The sequence below is a fragment of the Bos taurus genome, chromosome 7 (genome assembly GCF_002263795.3).
Source record: "Bos taurus isolate L1 Dominette 01449 registration number 42190680 breed Hereford chromosome 7, ARS-UCD2.0, whole genome shotgun sequence".
Taxonomy (NCBI): domain Eukaryota; kingdom Metazoa; phylum Chordata; class Mammalia; order Artiodactyla; family Bovidae; genus Bos; species Bos taurus.
In genome coordinates this window covers 102,196,160-102,213,404 of record NC_037334.1, presented here as the reverse complement: position 1 = coordinate 102,213,404, position 17,245 = coordinate 102,196,160, and the positions used below count along the sequence as shown (strand labels likewise).

Sequence of the window (17,245 nt, the reverse complement as noted above, 5' to 3'; positions counted from 1 at the left end):
AAGGGGCACGCTTTGATGAGCCTCAAGAGACTTTCTGAAAAAACTCAAGGTGCATTAACAACAGTGAGAAGATTTCCTTCACCTAGGGATCCTAAAATATTCTCATCTTATGTTTATTCTTACAAAAATAATGCCAATATGTTTTCTTATAAACATCCCATTCACTTTATTTATTTAGAAGTAAAATAAGGGTTAAGAATAAAAAAAATGCTTAAAAGATGAAATAAATTTATTCTTTATAAAATGGCTTATTAACTATTTAAAAGAATATACATGATATAGTTCTAAATTTCATATTTCAATGAAATACTCATTGAACAAGTACTGTAAGTCTAACTATAATTAACTGCTTGATGAAACATGGACCTAAGTAGTGGATAACAGAGCACACTGATAGTCACTTAGGCAAAGGGTGATGGGATTCCATGTGCATCCGTCAGTGGCCTTAGGCTTGCCTTTGAGAAGTATATGCTCATGGGTGTGTGCATGGGTGCAGGTATGATTCTGTGTGTGCATGTGTGCACATACCATCTATGCAGCCAGAAGAGGTCAGCTTTTTACGATGAGTACGAGCATAATCCTGTAGGTTAGGTGCGCTTGAAGAACCCCCGAGCACCGAGGTGCTAAACAGGCTCGCACAGTGAGACCCTGATGGGAGTTAGAGAAAATACATACAGCAACGGGTGTTCTTCTGTTCACATTGGGAATTCATGCAGCATGCAACATGGCTCTTACCACACATATCTGGCAGTGCCCTCAACAGGCTCACAATTCACTTATTATGTCAACTTAATACAGTCACCACCACCATTTATCATATGTACAGATGGAGGCATTTACACTGGAGAAAATGTTCTTTGAGGAAAATAATATACCCACACAATAATTAGACATATACATATTAAAAGTATTAAAAAACACTATCATAAAAATTAATTTAGGATGATAAGGAATTTTGTCAATCAATTTGTATGAGCAGGCAACATTAAAAAACCTCTCCTAGCACAAATTAAATCATATTAAATCAATATTTTTGAATGTATATCTGTGAATGAAGAAGCTTTCCTGATGCCCCTGAATGTGAGTTATCAATATCTGTTATGAAATAAAGCAAATCAAAGTTTACTTATTTGCAAGAAGACCAGGTGAAACATTTCCTTTCACAATGTGGTCATTCGGCCTAAATCACTCTAAATTTCTAATATTTAAATAACTTAAGATCTTAATTAATAAGAAGCCCAATTTGATGCTTAACTTGTAGTAAAAGTCTTTACAACCAAGGAAAGCTTTTACCATTAGGTAAGGATTAAGTAAATTTTTATCATATACATTACAATATGTAAAGAAAGGAGTAATGTGTGTGTGTGTGTGTCTGTGTGTGTATCTGGCAAAATACCGTGGGGATATCAAAAGGTATCGCTGTAACATATGTATAATTAAAGAAAGATTTTTTCAAGTATGTAGGTATCAAGGGACCATTCATATACTTAGAATAGAAATAATAGTACATACATAGTTAAAACATGAAATTTGTTGTTATTAAACTGATTTAGACAATTATTTACAGAAAATGTCATTATCCGATGTAGTTTTAAAATCAATAATGATTTTAAACCCAAAATAAATTTAGAAAGGTTTTCTTCAACATTGCTTTGCTTGAGTGTTAGCTAAGAACCAATTATGTTCTATAGGTCAATAAAGAAATCAACACTGCCACTAAACATTAGTTTTGCTTTGGCTTTCCTTAAGAGATGACCAAAAAGATCACTAGTATACCTAGACAGGTAAATAACTAGGTAAATTAATTTTAAGTGAAATATTCTCCACTTGAAAAATTTTTTAACCAGAAAAGTAGTTCTTTTTGTATGCAGTAGCCTATTTTCAACTTTATCAACTGGGAAAAATGAAGTTTCCGTCCTAAATTAAAACATGCTGGGATTTTAACTTATAGAATACAAGATTAAAAATGAGCACTGGCAATTAAACTGAGCAGTTTATGTTATGGGCATTCAAAAGCATTATAAAACAAAATTAATGTCATTTCTTGTTCATTTCATCAAAACTTTACTGTGTATTTCCAGCTTTACAACTCAACATTTCTGAATTAGTGTATGTTAAATAAAAACTAAAGCATAGCATTTGGTCATGCTTTCACCTCTGAAGAGTTTTACATGTGTGCAAAATATTGAGTTTAAGGTTTGGAATACAATTTCCTTCAGACCACATACCTACAGTAGGGTTCTGCTTCTGTTCTACAAGAGTTCTTGGTGTTCGCAAGTAGTTAGCATTTTCAGATACAACCTGCACAAGGAAAGCAAAATAAATGAAGTAAAACAGTAAAATAAACTAAAAAGTCCATATTTCATTTGCAGCCTGTTTCAGACAGACAAAGGTTAATAAGCTGTATGATAAATATTAGTAGAAATACACAAGATATGAAAGATCATGCAAGATCCCCTTGTGAAGGGAGTCCATTTCATATGAGGTCCTTGCAATGAAGTGGTGCGAAGCAGGCATTCAGAATAAATATCACGTATGAAACAAGACAGATGAAAAGAAACAATTATTATAGACTGATATAATTTCACTCTCTCTTAAAAGAAGCCAAATGCCCACTCTTAAACAGCTCCTGTATTTGAAGGGGGAAAAAACAATCACAAACAAAAGAAAAGACAGACAGAGACTGTTGAGATCACCATACAATTACTGATCCATGCACAGGCTTTATCAGAGTAACCTTTGAATATTCACAGCCTTAATGGATACCATAATCCCTTTTCCTATAATCAATGCATTGTATTTCCAAAAGGAAATTGCTGAAGTTCTTGGAAAAGTCATGTGTAACAGCAGACCTTCCATTGTGAAAAACCCCCAAAACCCACAGTATTTTAAGTTTCCAAACGTCACCACAAAAAGTCCTTCTGAAGTCATTTATTTTGACTCCTTTTGTTGGGGCATATTGTTGATGGGCACATATACATTGTCCCCTTTTATCTTAAAGAAAGCATTAAGATATTATACAGCTAAAAAAAAAAACCATATTGTACATAATTAAGATAATACTTTCAGATAATACAAAGTGAGGGAGAGAATCACCAGTATTCGATGTATCCTGCTAATTAACACAGGGCCACATAAATCTGGATATTTTTAAAAAAATTTTTAGGTTCTCAGCAAATTCCAAATGGAATCTATTTTTTAATTATGGAGGAAAACGTTATTAAATTTCCTTACTATAAAATTATATAACTTTATTTCTGAATATTTTAAAGGACAATTAAATTAAAAAATTTTTCTTTCCTTTTAAAAAAATTTTATTAACAAGCTAAAGTTCCAGGAATGTAAATTTTATTGACTAATTTTAAAATCCTGGATATTTAACCCCCTCCAGTAAAAATGCTAAACATAAGCAATTTAAGTGGTTTCTTTCCCTCAAAATATTGTCAGACATCACAAGTGTTTTAAAATGAATTCAAAATTAAAAAACGGAAGGATTTACTCTGATGTAAAATATAAGGGATTAGATGTCCTCCAAGACAGCTGTTTGTTGCTCTGAATGCGGGGAGGAAAAATGTTTAATGAAGTAAAGTTTAAAAACCTGTTGCCATGAGCCAAAAATACTGGATGTGAAAGCCAATGATTTGGGGGAGACAGGGGAAGAAGTGATTTGTTCCCCTGATCTGCGTCTTCGACGCCCAGTGCCCACACCACTGGTGTAATGCAGCCAGGTACCAGTACCCTCTGGGCTAGACACACTCAGGGGGCTCTCTTCCTAGAAGTGAGAAAAGGGGCAAAAAAAAAAAAAAAAAAAAAAGCAGAGCATGCAAAGTTAGATACAACAGAGCCAAATGATCAGAAAGAAAAAAAAATACAGTTTGTTTGTGCTTATCAATTTTTTAAAAAAACTATTAAACAGTAATTTGGGAGCCAAATATTTTAATATTTGAGAAATTGATAGGACTCACTTATAAATCTAATTGTGAGTAATAACAATTATGAGAATTACTTTCTTATCTTAAAATGCAAAATATTTATACTGCTTAATAGTTGTCCCTTCTCTCTTAGAACTGGAAAGATTTTAACAATTTTTTATCTTGGCAATGTTAAAAATTTGAATGTATTCTGCTTAATTTTAGATATTTAAGAGGTTTATACTGGGTAAACTTTTCAACCCAAAGCACTAAAGAATCCTTCAAAGGGTTAAAGAGACTTCAGTGTATATAATGTATAAAGGATAATTCGTTTGCCAGACAAAAAAAATTAGAGATCATGAGATGGAGGATTCAAATTGCACTCGTCTACACTTATATGCTATCTATTTATTTATGCCTTCCAAAGATTATTTGTAGAGTTCAGTAGACAAAACATGCAGCAAACATTCTCAGATTATATGTTTGCATGTTCAGATTTCAGACAGTGAGGACACAGTAAAATCTACTTGCACAAAATGAAGAGAATAGTCTTTTTCTCTGTGTGTCTTTGGGAAGTACAAACTTCTGATATCCATGGAGATGATGGACGCTGGAAAAAGTCTTCAAGGTTTTACTTGAATAATTTCCCTTATGGAAGTAAAAGTTTAGCATGGCATAGAAATAATCTCTTGAAAGCAACTATTTAAATATTTATGAGAAAAAAGTTTAGCAACGTGTTCTGTGTTTTAAGAGTTAACAAAGGGCAATGATTTTGTTGACGATTTCACAAATATAGTTCTGTTGGAAAATGTAGTCAAGGAATACATTTACTGTATCAATGTTACAGAATTTTTTCGGAGTGTAGAAAAAGGTTTAATGGTGAAATTATAAACAACCTGATAAATTACAGATTGCTTTGTTCAAAATCATCAAAATCACTGCCCTCACACAAATGATATTTTAGGTTATATTAATAAATGTCATTTCCCAATTTTCTAAAATTAACCCCAGGTTTCTCATTCTTAAATTAAGCTATAATAGAACAAATAACCTCAAATTCTACAATTGTTAATCATCCCCTTTTATAATTAACTTAAAATATCCCATTCACGGGAAACCCTAACTAGTACACACTTTCCATTATAAAACAATGTATTTTATTTAGATGCTTTTCCTATGCATAATTGTTGAACTGGGAGAATCAAAAGAACATATACTTGTATAATTTGGGGCGAGAGAAATGAGCATAATTCTTTTTTTTGGTGTATATGTTCTTACTTACCAACTGTTAGATAGTATACCTAACTTAAGATTTGGTGTGTTTGATCATCAAAAAATATTTTAGCTTAAAAGTTGATGGTGCTTCCTATCTTTATACTTTTGCTTGAGAATTTAGAAAACATAAGCACTGATTTCAGATCAGTGCTGAATCATCCTATAGAAAATATAAATCACCCAAAATGAAGGTATTTAAAGAATAAAAATGTATATAGATATTAAAGATTTACTTAACAAACTTCATTCCAACTGCTCAACTTTCCTTTTAAATGTTATTTTAGTAGCTATTTAAATGTTATTTTGTTATCGAGCATATGAATTAGCCCAAGTTATTTAATTATAGATCTAAATACAAAGGTAAAGTTTTCAACTACAGCATCCAATTTTCAAATTCCTATTCTGACTTTTACAATCAAGTTAACGATTTAGAATGTCATATCTTAACCTACAGTGTTACTGGAATCAGCTGCTGCTGAAGTGTCTCTGGAAATTCCTCACTACTTTTAACCAAAAATTATTCCTGATTCATTAAATCAGATTTTTTTAAAAAGTTCTTTACTAGACTAACCAAAAGTGACAAGGAAAAAAATGGATCAGTTTGTAAAAAGGCCTTATTTTACTACTTATATTGAACTTTGTTATGAAATCTATAAAACTCCAAATTCTAAAAAAGTGATCTTTGTATTTTCTGCCTCTAATTTTAAAAAATTTATTTGAAAAATTGATAAAGTTGACAGTTAAAAATCTGGTAGGTTCCCAAGCTTAATAATTAAAGCTGTATTTTCTTTTCTGTTTTATTAAAATATAGTTAGTTTACTTCATTAAAAAAACATGCTCTGACAAATATACTTACTTCATTTGTAGCCATCTTCCTAGATCTTGGAAGTGGAGACTTCCTGTGTATATGAATTGGCTCTGATACCATAGGCTTAAACAATATCACAGCTCGATCAACCTCATCTTTTTTGGAAGTATGTGGTTCATCATCACTATCAATTTTAAAAGCTCTCCTGCCTTCATTCTATGCAGAAAGAATATAACATAAAAAAATTCAGATAAAACAAATCACTCTTTTTAGATGAACAAATTAAACCACCAATTGGTATGGTCACTTGAAGTATATATACACACATACACACACACACACACGTTTATTTATTCAAATGGATTGATACATGAATTCTTATGAAAATCTAGAATTTTTCTGGGTATTGTAAGACAGATGACAGAGTTCCTAACTTCAAGAAATACATATACTCTCTGGATAAATGAAATAATAAAATAACAATTAAAAAGCCATATAAAACAAAATGCTTAATAAAATTCCATCCAATGCCCAAATAAATAAGCCATATTCATAAATAAATGACAGTTAAAAAAAAAAACAGAGGTCAGTTTTGTTACCAGTAATGTCATCAACTCAAGCACAAACTGAAACAATATCTGGTTATAGAAAATTCAAATTCTATTCCAAATATTTCTAACAAATGTGATGACTGCACAATCAAAATAATAACCATTTGATGACTCACTCAATATTTACTGAGTACTACCATGTGTCAAGACTCAGATGAATAAGATACTGTCCCCAAAATATAAGAGTCTCACAGTATAGTACAGAAAACAGGTAAGTTTAAAAAGATTATATTAAATATTCATCTAAATAGAATGGATAAATTGGGGCATGGTCATACAGTGAAACATATATTTTAAAGCAGTAAGAATGGGCAAACTAAAACCAATTACATCAGTGAACCTCACAAATAAACGCTGGCTAAAAGAAGCCAAAGTATGTAAAAACCTTCATTAAACTAAGGGGTATAAAAAATAAACTTCAACCCAGGTAAGGGATATCTAAAAAACTAGAAAAAATCATCACAGTTAATAATAAATCACTGAAAGAGAAGAATGCCTATCATCACGAAATCTACTCAACATTTTACTGGACATCTGTCATCATTCAGAGATATGATCATATACATAGAAAATTAAAATGACTGGATAAATTATCAGAATGAATAAACAGCATACAGGAAGGTTGCCAGTTATAAAATCTTTATACAAAAATTGAGTTAAAATTCAATTGAAAATAGCAAACAAAATAAAATTTAAATGAGTCATTTATGACAACATTAAAAAAGAATTTAGGAGTTAACCTGACAAATAAAAGATATTAAAACAATCTTAATTTTATCAAAAAGATATAAAGAATAGCCAACTAAATTCAGAGAGATATATATACCAAGTCCTAGGACTAGAAGATTCAATTCTGAAGAAGTGTTATGTCCAGAGAAAACTAGAAGAAGTGTTATGTCTCTCAACATGACCTGCAGAGGTCATCTAATTTCAGTAAAAATTCCCAAATACTTTCTGCTTTAGTCTGAGAATGAACAAGAATGCTTGCTATCAATACTTCTACTCAGCACTCTACTGGTCCTAGCCAGTAGCACTTCACAAAAAACATACTCAAGTGGCCCATGAATATAAGAAAAAGTACTAGTCCTTACTGGTTCTAAGGATAATGTAAATTTAAGCCACAATCCCCCAAACAACTCATTAAAAACACTAATCATACCAAGTGCTGATAAAGACATGGCAGTAGCTTTGGAAAGTTATTTGACTGTATTTTTAAAAACTGAACATATGCATACCCTATAACCCAGCAATTTTATATCCAAAAGAAATGCATACATATGCTCAGAAAAAGACCTGAAAAAGAATGTTCATAAAAGCATCCATCTTCAAACCCTGAACTGCAAACAAACCAAATGATCATCACAGTGAAATGGATTAACAAACTGCACCATATTTACTTAATGTAATAACTACATGGCAACAGAAATGAAGAACAGATGAATTTCAAACACATAATGAAAGAAGCCAAATCTACTTCCCATCCTTAAAAAAGCACATATTTTGTGAGTTCACTTTATATAAAGTCCAAAAGTAGACAAAATTAATCTATGTGCCAGAAGTCAAGATAGTAGTTATCTCTGGGGAGAAAGCAGGGAGGTTATGATATTGAAGGACACAATTATTTCTTCTCAAATGATATTATTCTATGACCTGGCTAGTTGTTTTACAACTGTGTTTATTTTGTGATGTACCATTAAACTACACGCTTATGATTTAGGAATGTTTACCAATATGTATCATAGCTTAGTAAAAAAAAGTTTAAAGCTGAATACATATTTAACTTTGTAAGGTTATAAGAATTAAAATGCGGTAATTAACTCCAAGTGTTTAGTAAAGCATGGACTGTCCTCAAGTAAAACAACAGCCAAAAACAGAAACTACAGTTATCCATTCTAAATAATGATCTTAAAAATCCCCCCAAAAAAATCTAGAAAAAGGATAAAATATAAAATTCTCATATGCTTAAAAATGTGTATCCATCCAAACCATACCTCAAGAAGTTTAAACCATGCTATTTAGTAGTTGAGATAAGAATTACAGTATATAACAGAAAATTCTTAAAGAAGTCACATTTAAATTTAGGACTGTAGTAACTATGGAGTGAGAATTTCATCTTTGTTACCTCCCTTGAAGCTGGTCTATATCCATAGCCAGAGGGTAAGTTTTTGTCTTCTTCACATCCTTTGGCTCCTGGACTAAAATGTAACTCAACATGAAAGCGTTCTTCAGAGGAAAGATCCTAAAAAAATATTATAGAACATCTTCAAAATGAGAAACTTTAAATTATTGATTTACCTCTGGTAACACAGAAGAATTGTACAAAAAAAGCTCTTAATGTCCCAGATAACCACGATGGTGTGGTCTTTCACCTAGAGTCAGACATCCCAGAGCGTGAAGTCAAGAGGGCCTTAGGAAGCATCACTATGAACAAAGCTAGTGGAGGTGATGGAATTCCATCTGAGCTATCTCAAATCCTAAAGGATGATGCTGTTAAAGTGTTGCACTCATTATGCCAGCAAATTTGGAAAACTCAGCAGTGCCCACACACAACTGGAAAAGGTCAGTTTTCATTCCAATCCCAAAGAAAGACAATGCCAAAGAATGCTCAAACTACCACACAACTGCACTCATTTCACATGTGAGCAAGATAATGCTCAAAATCCTTCAAGCTAGGCTTCAGCAGTATGTGAACTGAGAACTTGCAGATGTACAAGCAGGATTTAAAAAAGGCCAAAGAGATCAAATTGCCAACATACACTGGATCATAGGGAATTAAAAAAAACAGCTAATCCTGCTTCATTGACTACGCTAAAGCCTTTGATTGTGTGGATCACAACAAACTGTGGAAAATTCTGAAAGAGATGGGAATACCAGACCACATTACCTGCCTCCTAAGAACCTGTATGCAGGTCAAGAAGCAACAGTCAGAATCAGACATGGAACAACAGACTGGTTCCCAATTGGGAAATGGGTACATCAAGGCTGTATATTGTCACCCTGCTTATTTAACTTATATGAAGAGTACATCATATGAAATGCTGGGCTGGATGAATCACAAGCTGGAATCAAGACTGCCAGAAAAAATATCAACAACCTCAGACATGCAGATGGAAGAAACTGAAGAGGAACTAAAGAACCTCTCGATGAAGGTAGAAGAGGAGAGTAAAAAAGCTGTCTTAAAACTCAACATTCAAAAAACAAAGATCATGACATTCGGTTCTCTCACTTCATGGCAAATGGATGGGGAAAAAGTAGAAACAGTGTCATTTCATTTTCTTGTGCTCCAAAATCAACACATACAGTGACTGCAGCCATGAAATTAAAAAGATGCTTGCTCCTTGGAAGAATAGCTATGACAAACCTAGATGGTGTATTAAAAAGCAGAGATACCACATTGCCGACAAAGTCTATATACTCAAAGCTATGGTTTTTCCAGTAGTCATGTATGGATGTGAGAGCTGGACCATAAATAAGGCTGAGCATGGAATAATGGACACTTTTGAACTGTTGTGCTGGAAAGGACTCTTGAGAGTCCCTTGGACAGAAAGGAGATCAAACCAGTTAATCATAAAGGAAATCAACTCTGAACAATCACAGGAAGGACTGCTGCTGAAGCTCCAATACTTTGGCCACCTGATGTGAAGCACTGACTCAGTGGAAAAGACCCTGATGCTGGGAAAGATCGAGGGCAGGAGGAGAAGGGGACGACAGAAGATGAGATGGTTGGATGGCGTCACCGACTCAATGGACACAAGTTTGAGCAAACTCAGGGAGATAGTGAAGGACAGGGGAAGCCTGGTGTTCTGCAGTTCATGGCGTTTCAAAACGTCGGAGACGACTTGGCGACTGAACAACACATGCAAATCAAGAACTCTGTTACCTTGTTAGGGTCCTCATAGAGCATGATAACAATCTGAGTCATGTAGTTGAGTTCATTGACAACATTTAAATAATCCATAGCTCGTTTCCACTGTTCATCCTTTGATTCCTGAACAAAGGTATATAGTAAGCATTTTCTCATATTACTTGAAAATCATTTTATTTTCATTATGACAGTTCGTTTAATCCTGATTGACATTACACAAATGAAATAATTCCACACACAATCTTTCAAAATAACTTCATTAATTTAAATTTAATAAATCACCTAAGCTTAAATAATTTTAATTCTCTTATCAGTAGTATTAGAAACTCTAGTGGTATTTTTTTTTTAGTAACTCACAGAAAGTAAAAATAAAGACTATCTTGAGATATGATACCTATTAATTGAATTTTGAGGGTAAGGGGCAGTTGTTAACCTTAAGTTCCAATGTAACTAATATAGTGTCATGTTTCATAAAACAGAACACTATCCCATGAAAGTAATGACTATAATTAAATATCTCTCATTCCACTGTAGTTTTTTAAACTGTAGATATTTTAAAACAATTAGCAGGAGAAAGTACAGGCAGATTCTTAAAACCATCTGCTTCATTCCTAAAATCACTCCACCATCATTTAGAGAATCAATGGTCTTTAAACATGTAATTAAAGAGCGTCAGAACTGAAAGGGACCTTACAGAACATGTATTACAAGCATTCAAAGTAGAAAATTCTATCTCAAAAGGGAAAACTACTCAAAGTTCAAAATCTACAGTCAATAATCAACAAGGTCTATTGACACCTTGTGTACATCAGAGATAATGTCCTTCATCTCATGTCATAAACATTACAAATATATAAAAGCATCCAACAATTTTTTTGTATATAAGGGTTTTATATATACACTGAGAGTATGTAAGAGTTTCAGCTTTAATATAGACTGTGTTTTAAGAAAAAATAAAATTTGACACGCAAAAGCCAAAAGTCAAGACCACATGCTGATTTTTTAAAATTCAACACGTATTTCCTTTTTAAATTTGGACATCATCCGTCTCTGAGGAAGCATTCCAAATTTTTGGAAAGTAAAGTTAAAGCAATATTATATGTCATTTGTGTAATTACATGTATACTTAAGTTTCAACAAATGGCTATTAATACGTTTAAATGCTATAGAGCAGCTGCTCCCAACTTAAGCAACACTCCACAGTAAAAACTGCATGTGTTTGTGTGTATCTGCCTATGTTTGAGGAGGGGATATGTTCAAAGATGTATGTATATTTTCTTTCAAAATTTATAAGAAAAACAAATTAGCATAGCATTACTGAATACCACTAGATGTAAATTATTGTAAGTGATGGGCTTAAGTTAAATATTGAAAATTTTCAAGATTGAAAAGATCTATTAGATTCTGTGATATGGTATTATTAATAAGAACACCATGTAATATCTAATTCAGTGGTACAGATATAGACTTTGCTAGGTCTGATCTAATGAAAAGATAAAACAAAATATTTTATAGCATCTTCCTAAACACAATTAATATGCAAGAATTCATAAAAATCTTTTTTAAACAATTAAGGATCATTAAATATATTCCTTGAAATCTTACTTATAATTTTATTTCCTCAATAAATCTTTAAAAAAAAATCTACTATGGAGAGACAGATTTTACCAAGTTTACATTGAAAAATCTCAACTGGGAAGAGACCATACAAGGTTTTAATTATATTAGCTACAGGCTCTTATTAGGATAATATGAGCTGGGATAATTAATTATAGTTCAAATAAATTTTTTAAAGTTTTAAAATTAGAAAATAGGACATCATTTTGGTATAAGAGCTTAATTTTTACTTTAATTTTTTTAAACCCCAGAAGCCCAGATTTTTGACAGTGGAGTTGTTCAGCTTTTGTTTTAGAAATGTAGCTGAATGCAATATATACTACAGCCACCACACTCTTTAGATCACTGTGAGACAGCCTCCTAACTGGTTTCCTCAAATCTACTTCTACCTATCTAATGCCTACACAGCAACCAAAGCCGTTCAATTCCTTGCTTAAAACATTTCAAGGGCTTCCCAATCCTGGAATGGTTCTCCAATCTTATCTGCTACAATTTTATCCATCATTCACTTTTATTCTCCAACCATAGGCTTCCTATCCATTCCCATATCCTTTGTTCTTCCTATCTTATAACTAAGTACAAGGTTCAAGGGTGACCACAAAAGAAACCTATCTCTCCCCACCAAAAACAATTCCATCATTATTAACGGATATATAAGCTCTTGCCTTTGCTAACTAAGAGTCATTTTTTCTCTATTTCTTTTATTAAAGCTCCACTAAACCACATGGGCTTCCCAGGTGGCTCAGTGGTAAACAATCCGTCTGCCAAGGCAGGAGATGTGAGACGTGGGTTTGATCCCTAGGTTGGGAAGGTGCCCTGGAGTAGGAAATGACAACCCGCTCCAGTGTTCTGGCCTAGAAAATCCCATGGGCAGAGGAGCCTGGCAGGCTATAGTCCATGGGTCACAGAGTTAGACATGACTGAGCGATTGAGCCCACATAATCTGTATATGTAATCAAGGGATGCTCCTTTGTTACTCCATTAAGGAATAAAAAAAGAAATAAAAACAAGGGGGAAAGAACAGATGAATTAGAAAATTTGATGGGAACAGAACACTTACACAGCCTTAGGGTAACTCTGTGAATAATTATTCATCAAGGCCAATGATAAGAGATATTAAGAATCAAGAGACATATTCCAAATCTTCATGTACATTTCACTGTCCTTTATTTTAATAAGTACAAAAGAATACAAAGTTGAATTCATTTTCTTTTAAGGATTACTTTTTTATAGATGTGCATAAATGTATATACCTATATATATATATATATATAAATTTTTTTTAATTCTTATTTTTTGGTACCTTAGAGATGGCTGAAAGATATTTTTGATATATAATAGAAGTGACAGTGTATTCTAGATAATCTGTGGTTTGAGTGTACTGAGAAAGGGGTTTTATAATTTCTAAATCTGCTTGGTTAGCACTTCCACTGCTAATCTCTAAAATGTCATTTTCCTCACTTTTTCAAATACTGACTTCAAGGGAATCTTATCTACAGCTACTGCCTCAGGCATCATTAATGTGTTGGCTTCCCAACTCTTGCGCCTTCAACCCATACCTCTAGCCTTACATATAAACATGCTACTGGTCATCTCCACTTGATTTATCTTCACTTATCTCACTATTGTATGTTGAACCTATGACAGACAGATAATTCATGTCTTCATTTCATAGGTCTTTGAAATGAGATTGAGTTCTCTTGAGAACTAGCGCCTCAAACTCAAGCTGTCTAAAACTAAACTCATTGCTTTCCTTCTAACACCTGATATTTCTGCAAATGTTACTCTTCTCAGTGAATGATGGATAATTTTGTAAATGATCCTATGTTGGTAATATGGGAACCTTCCTTGACTCTCCTTTCTTACTTTGCATATCTGTAAGCACAGGAAGGGCCTCAAGGAGAGTGGTAAGGAAAGTTAAGATGCCTCAAAAAGAGTGTTAATGAAAGCCTAAAGGACACTGAGGAGACTGTTGGTGAGGGATCATAGGAGGGTTAAAAAAACCTTATTGGAAACTATAGGATAAAAAATGCGTTCTACATAGTGGCATAAAATATAGAAATACTATAGCCTGTAGACAGTGTAATTCAATGAGCTAGCTACTAAGATTTCCAGAAAAAATTCTGAAAACACCACCAAGATTCTTCTCGTTACCTCTGATAAACATTGAGGAGAGGGAGATAAGCTATAGGAAATGGTTAATTAAAAAGGATCCAAGACTTGCAGGAATCAGAAATAAAACTGTTTCTTATTTCCAGCCTCTCCAGAGAGTCAACAATGCTATAATTCAAAAGTGGCTTTTAGGAAGAATGGAAACACAAGAATCTGTCATGAAAACATGGGTATGATGGTAAAAACACTTGCTAAGACTTCAGAAAGACTTAAGGCTCACAGATTTTTCAAAGACACAATGACTTTCTCAGGATCTTATCAGCATATCTCTCAGATACTCCCTATTAAACAATAAAGACTGCTGAGTACTCTCTCAGCAGCCAAAGAGGGAGTCCAATGTATAAATTAACTTATTCTTAAGAGATCTGTGGGTGTGAATTAATAGAGTAAATTATATATTCCTTTTTGTTTTTTAAAATTATACCATCTTGAACTAAAAGTAAAAAGACTCTGGATCTCCAAACTTCTTTGGGCAGGAAGCAGGTTAAAAAAACTACTTAGCTGCAAGCATGAGCTACTTTTTATGGAAAAGGAAGGATGACCTAGATGAAGCCATCAAGAATCAAAAGTATAAAGCCATGAACCATTAAAAACAACTCCTAGTAGTATGCCAGAGCCCTGATTAAGGAACGGGCATTAAGTACCTAGGCACACTTCAAAACTGCCATGGAGCAGTGACGACCATGGTGTACCTTCTGTTTTCCCCTCTTTTTGAAAAGGTTGCCTAAGGCAGTTATCCTATGCTTCTCGATGCTGTATGTCAAATGTATGACAGATAATTGGTGTCTTCATTTCATAGGTCTCTGAAATGAGACTGAGTTCTCCTGGGCACTCAAAGGGTTCTACCCAAAGAGTCCCACCCATATCTGAACAATTTAGATAATGAGATCCTGGAGGTCAAGTTTATGCTATAATAGATAAGCTTGGAGGAATATTGTAGAGGAGATTAAGTGAAATCTGCACGTGGGAGAAATATGGATTGTATGCTAACATACCGTGACAGACCCCGTTTTTCAAATGGCCACCAAAATATTTCCAATCCCAAGGACTCATCTTATAGTGAGTGACAAGTGATATTCCACTCATCTAGTACTATGAGTCTATCCTCCCTCCCTTGAACCTGGATGGACCTCTGTGACCACTTCAACCAAAAATGCTCAGTAAGAGTGAAAGGACATAACCTGGTAAGTTAGATCATAAAAATACTTTATGCTTGCTCTTGTTTTCTCAGTGCACTTCTGGAACTCAGCTGCTATCTTCTGAGGAATATGCTGTATTCTGAGGTCACACGAAGAGGCCATGGTATGTATTCTGGTCCATAACCCCAGCCAAGCCCCCACCTGACAGTCAGCACATCAAGAACTAGATATGAAAAGAAAGCTGTGAGGTGATTTGAGCTCCAGCCACTGTCTGAGCTGCAATCTCATGAGAGACACAATGCAAAACTGCCTAAATGACCCAAGTCAAGCATTTAAAGCAGGACAGAGAAAAAAAAACCAAAAATGTCCGTACTTGTTTTAAGCCAGTAAGCTTTGGTATTGATTCATTATGTTACAGTAAGAGTCACAATGTCCAAACACCAAATCCTGTCGATTCTAATCCCTAAATAATGCGAATTCATCAGATTCTCTTCATCTTACTGTCACCAGCTTGTAGATCACTTACAATAATTTGTATTATTGTTGGCTTAAAGGGATTTCCTCCAGAAGGAAGAAAACATGTCATTATCTCCAACATCTAGCACAATGCTTGGTAAACAGTAGACTCTTGACAAATGATGACAAATAATGAATTATTAAAAACTGTACAATAAAAAATGATGTCAGTGATCTGATTACAAATTCAGTAACACATACTTGTTAAGTAGATTGATGTAACTTATTCTACTTACATCGCATAAAGCACCATAGCGAAGAATAGACAGTAAAGAATGTACGTGACTTTCACTGGTGAAATACAATCTGGTACGGACATGACGTTCAGGTGACAGAACACCTCTGGAATACCTAAAAGTCAGGAGCAGACAGTGTTAAAACATAACCACACAGTTAAGACTCATTAAGTACTGAAATTATTTTGTAAAATGGAATTTAATCTTCTAGTAAGTGAATCTATCACTCTTTCCATCACAACTGAGGTGTTCTTAGTAGACATTTCTCTAACATGAAGATAACTGAAACTAACTGAGACCACTGAGATTAGCCAAAGAAGAGTTAATATTAGTCAAGTTCACTGTAAGAAGGTCATTTAAGCACCTTTATTAACACTGAAAGAGATCACAGCACTAAAGGAGCTCACAGATGTTAATGCTGCTGAATGAGGATGATCACTGATGATCGCATGTGAATGGTAACACACATCCCCTTTCCCTGTGACCCTCAGTTTTTTCCTCCAGTTTGGAGCCAAAAAGAATACTGGTTGAAAAGTTCACTATTCGGAACATCTAGGTAATCTGTATTTCCACAGTGTAAAAAGTGATACACTCCTGCCTTAGTCATAGGAACAACAAAAATTTAGATTTCAAGTATGCAAAAACAGATGCCTATAGACTTAAATACCAGTACAGTCTCTTACACAGGATGGAGTTTATTTACAGTGTCATCATCTTGTGTCCTTTGAAGATCTGAGCGAATTTTTCTAACTAGAGGAGTACAGTAGCCTTTGGCAATCTCCAGTTTTTCAGCTTTAGTTATACCATATTCCTGAGCAGAAAATACACACTATTAGAAAAAGGGTATAATCATAAAGAATTCCAATAAAGGTATTACTAAATTTAAGAATTTTAGTGAGTGACAAATATTTTTATCAAGGCTTTTTTGAACATTACACAATTATTAATTTACATTTCTACAACTTCAAGTATATTAGTCCCCACACTATTAAGTGTAATTAGAAGAATATTTTTTTGTGGAACTGAAAAAACAAATAATTTCTAAAGAGGAGAGGATGAATGATGAATGCAACCATGATGATAATAAGGTTTTAA

The 17,245-nt window shown here is 33.6% G+C and overlaps 1 protein-coding gene across 24 annotated transcripts in view; it reads right to left on the bottom strand.

The window, feature by feature from the left end:
- The window catches only part of PPIP5K2 (diphosphoinositol pentakisphosphate kinase 2), an 82,981-nt gene that overhangs the window by 11,802 nt on the left and 53,934 nt on the right, over positions 1-17,245 (bottom strand). For 12 of the 24 annotated variants that reach the window (XR_009495116.1, XM_059888461.1, NM_001191152.2 and 9 more), the window contains 8 exons: positions 16,834-16,961; positions 16,151-16,265; positions 10,486-10,593; positions 8,728-8,844; positions 6,043-6,210; positions 3,599-3,772; positions 2,229-2,301; positions 529-648 (listed from right to left, as the gene is read on the bottom strand). Coding sequence is in view for 23 of the 24 variants with exons in the window: in XM_059888461.1 (XP_059744444.1) it covers positions 529-648; positions 2,229-2,301; positions 3,599-3,772; positions 6,043-6,210; positions 8,728-8,844; positions 10,486-10,593; positions 16,151-16,265; positions 16,834-16,961 (1,003 nt within the window). In the remaining variant the exon portion in view is untranslated. The other 12 variants (XM_059888453.1, XM_059888456.1, XM_059888457.1 and 9 more) reach the window with 4 other exon arrangements.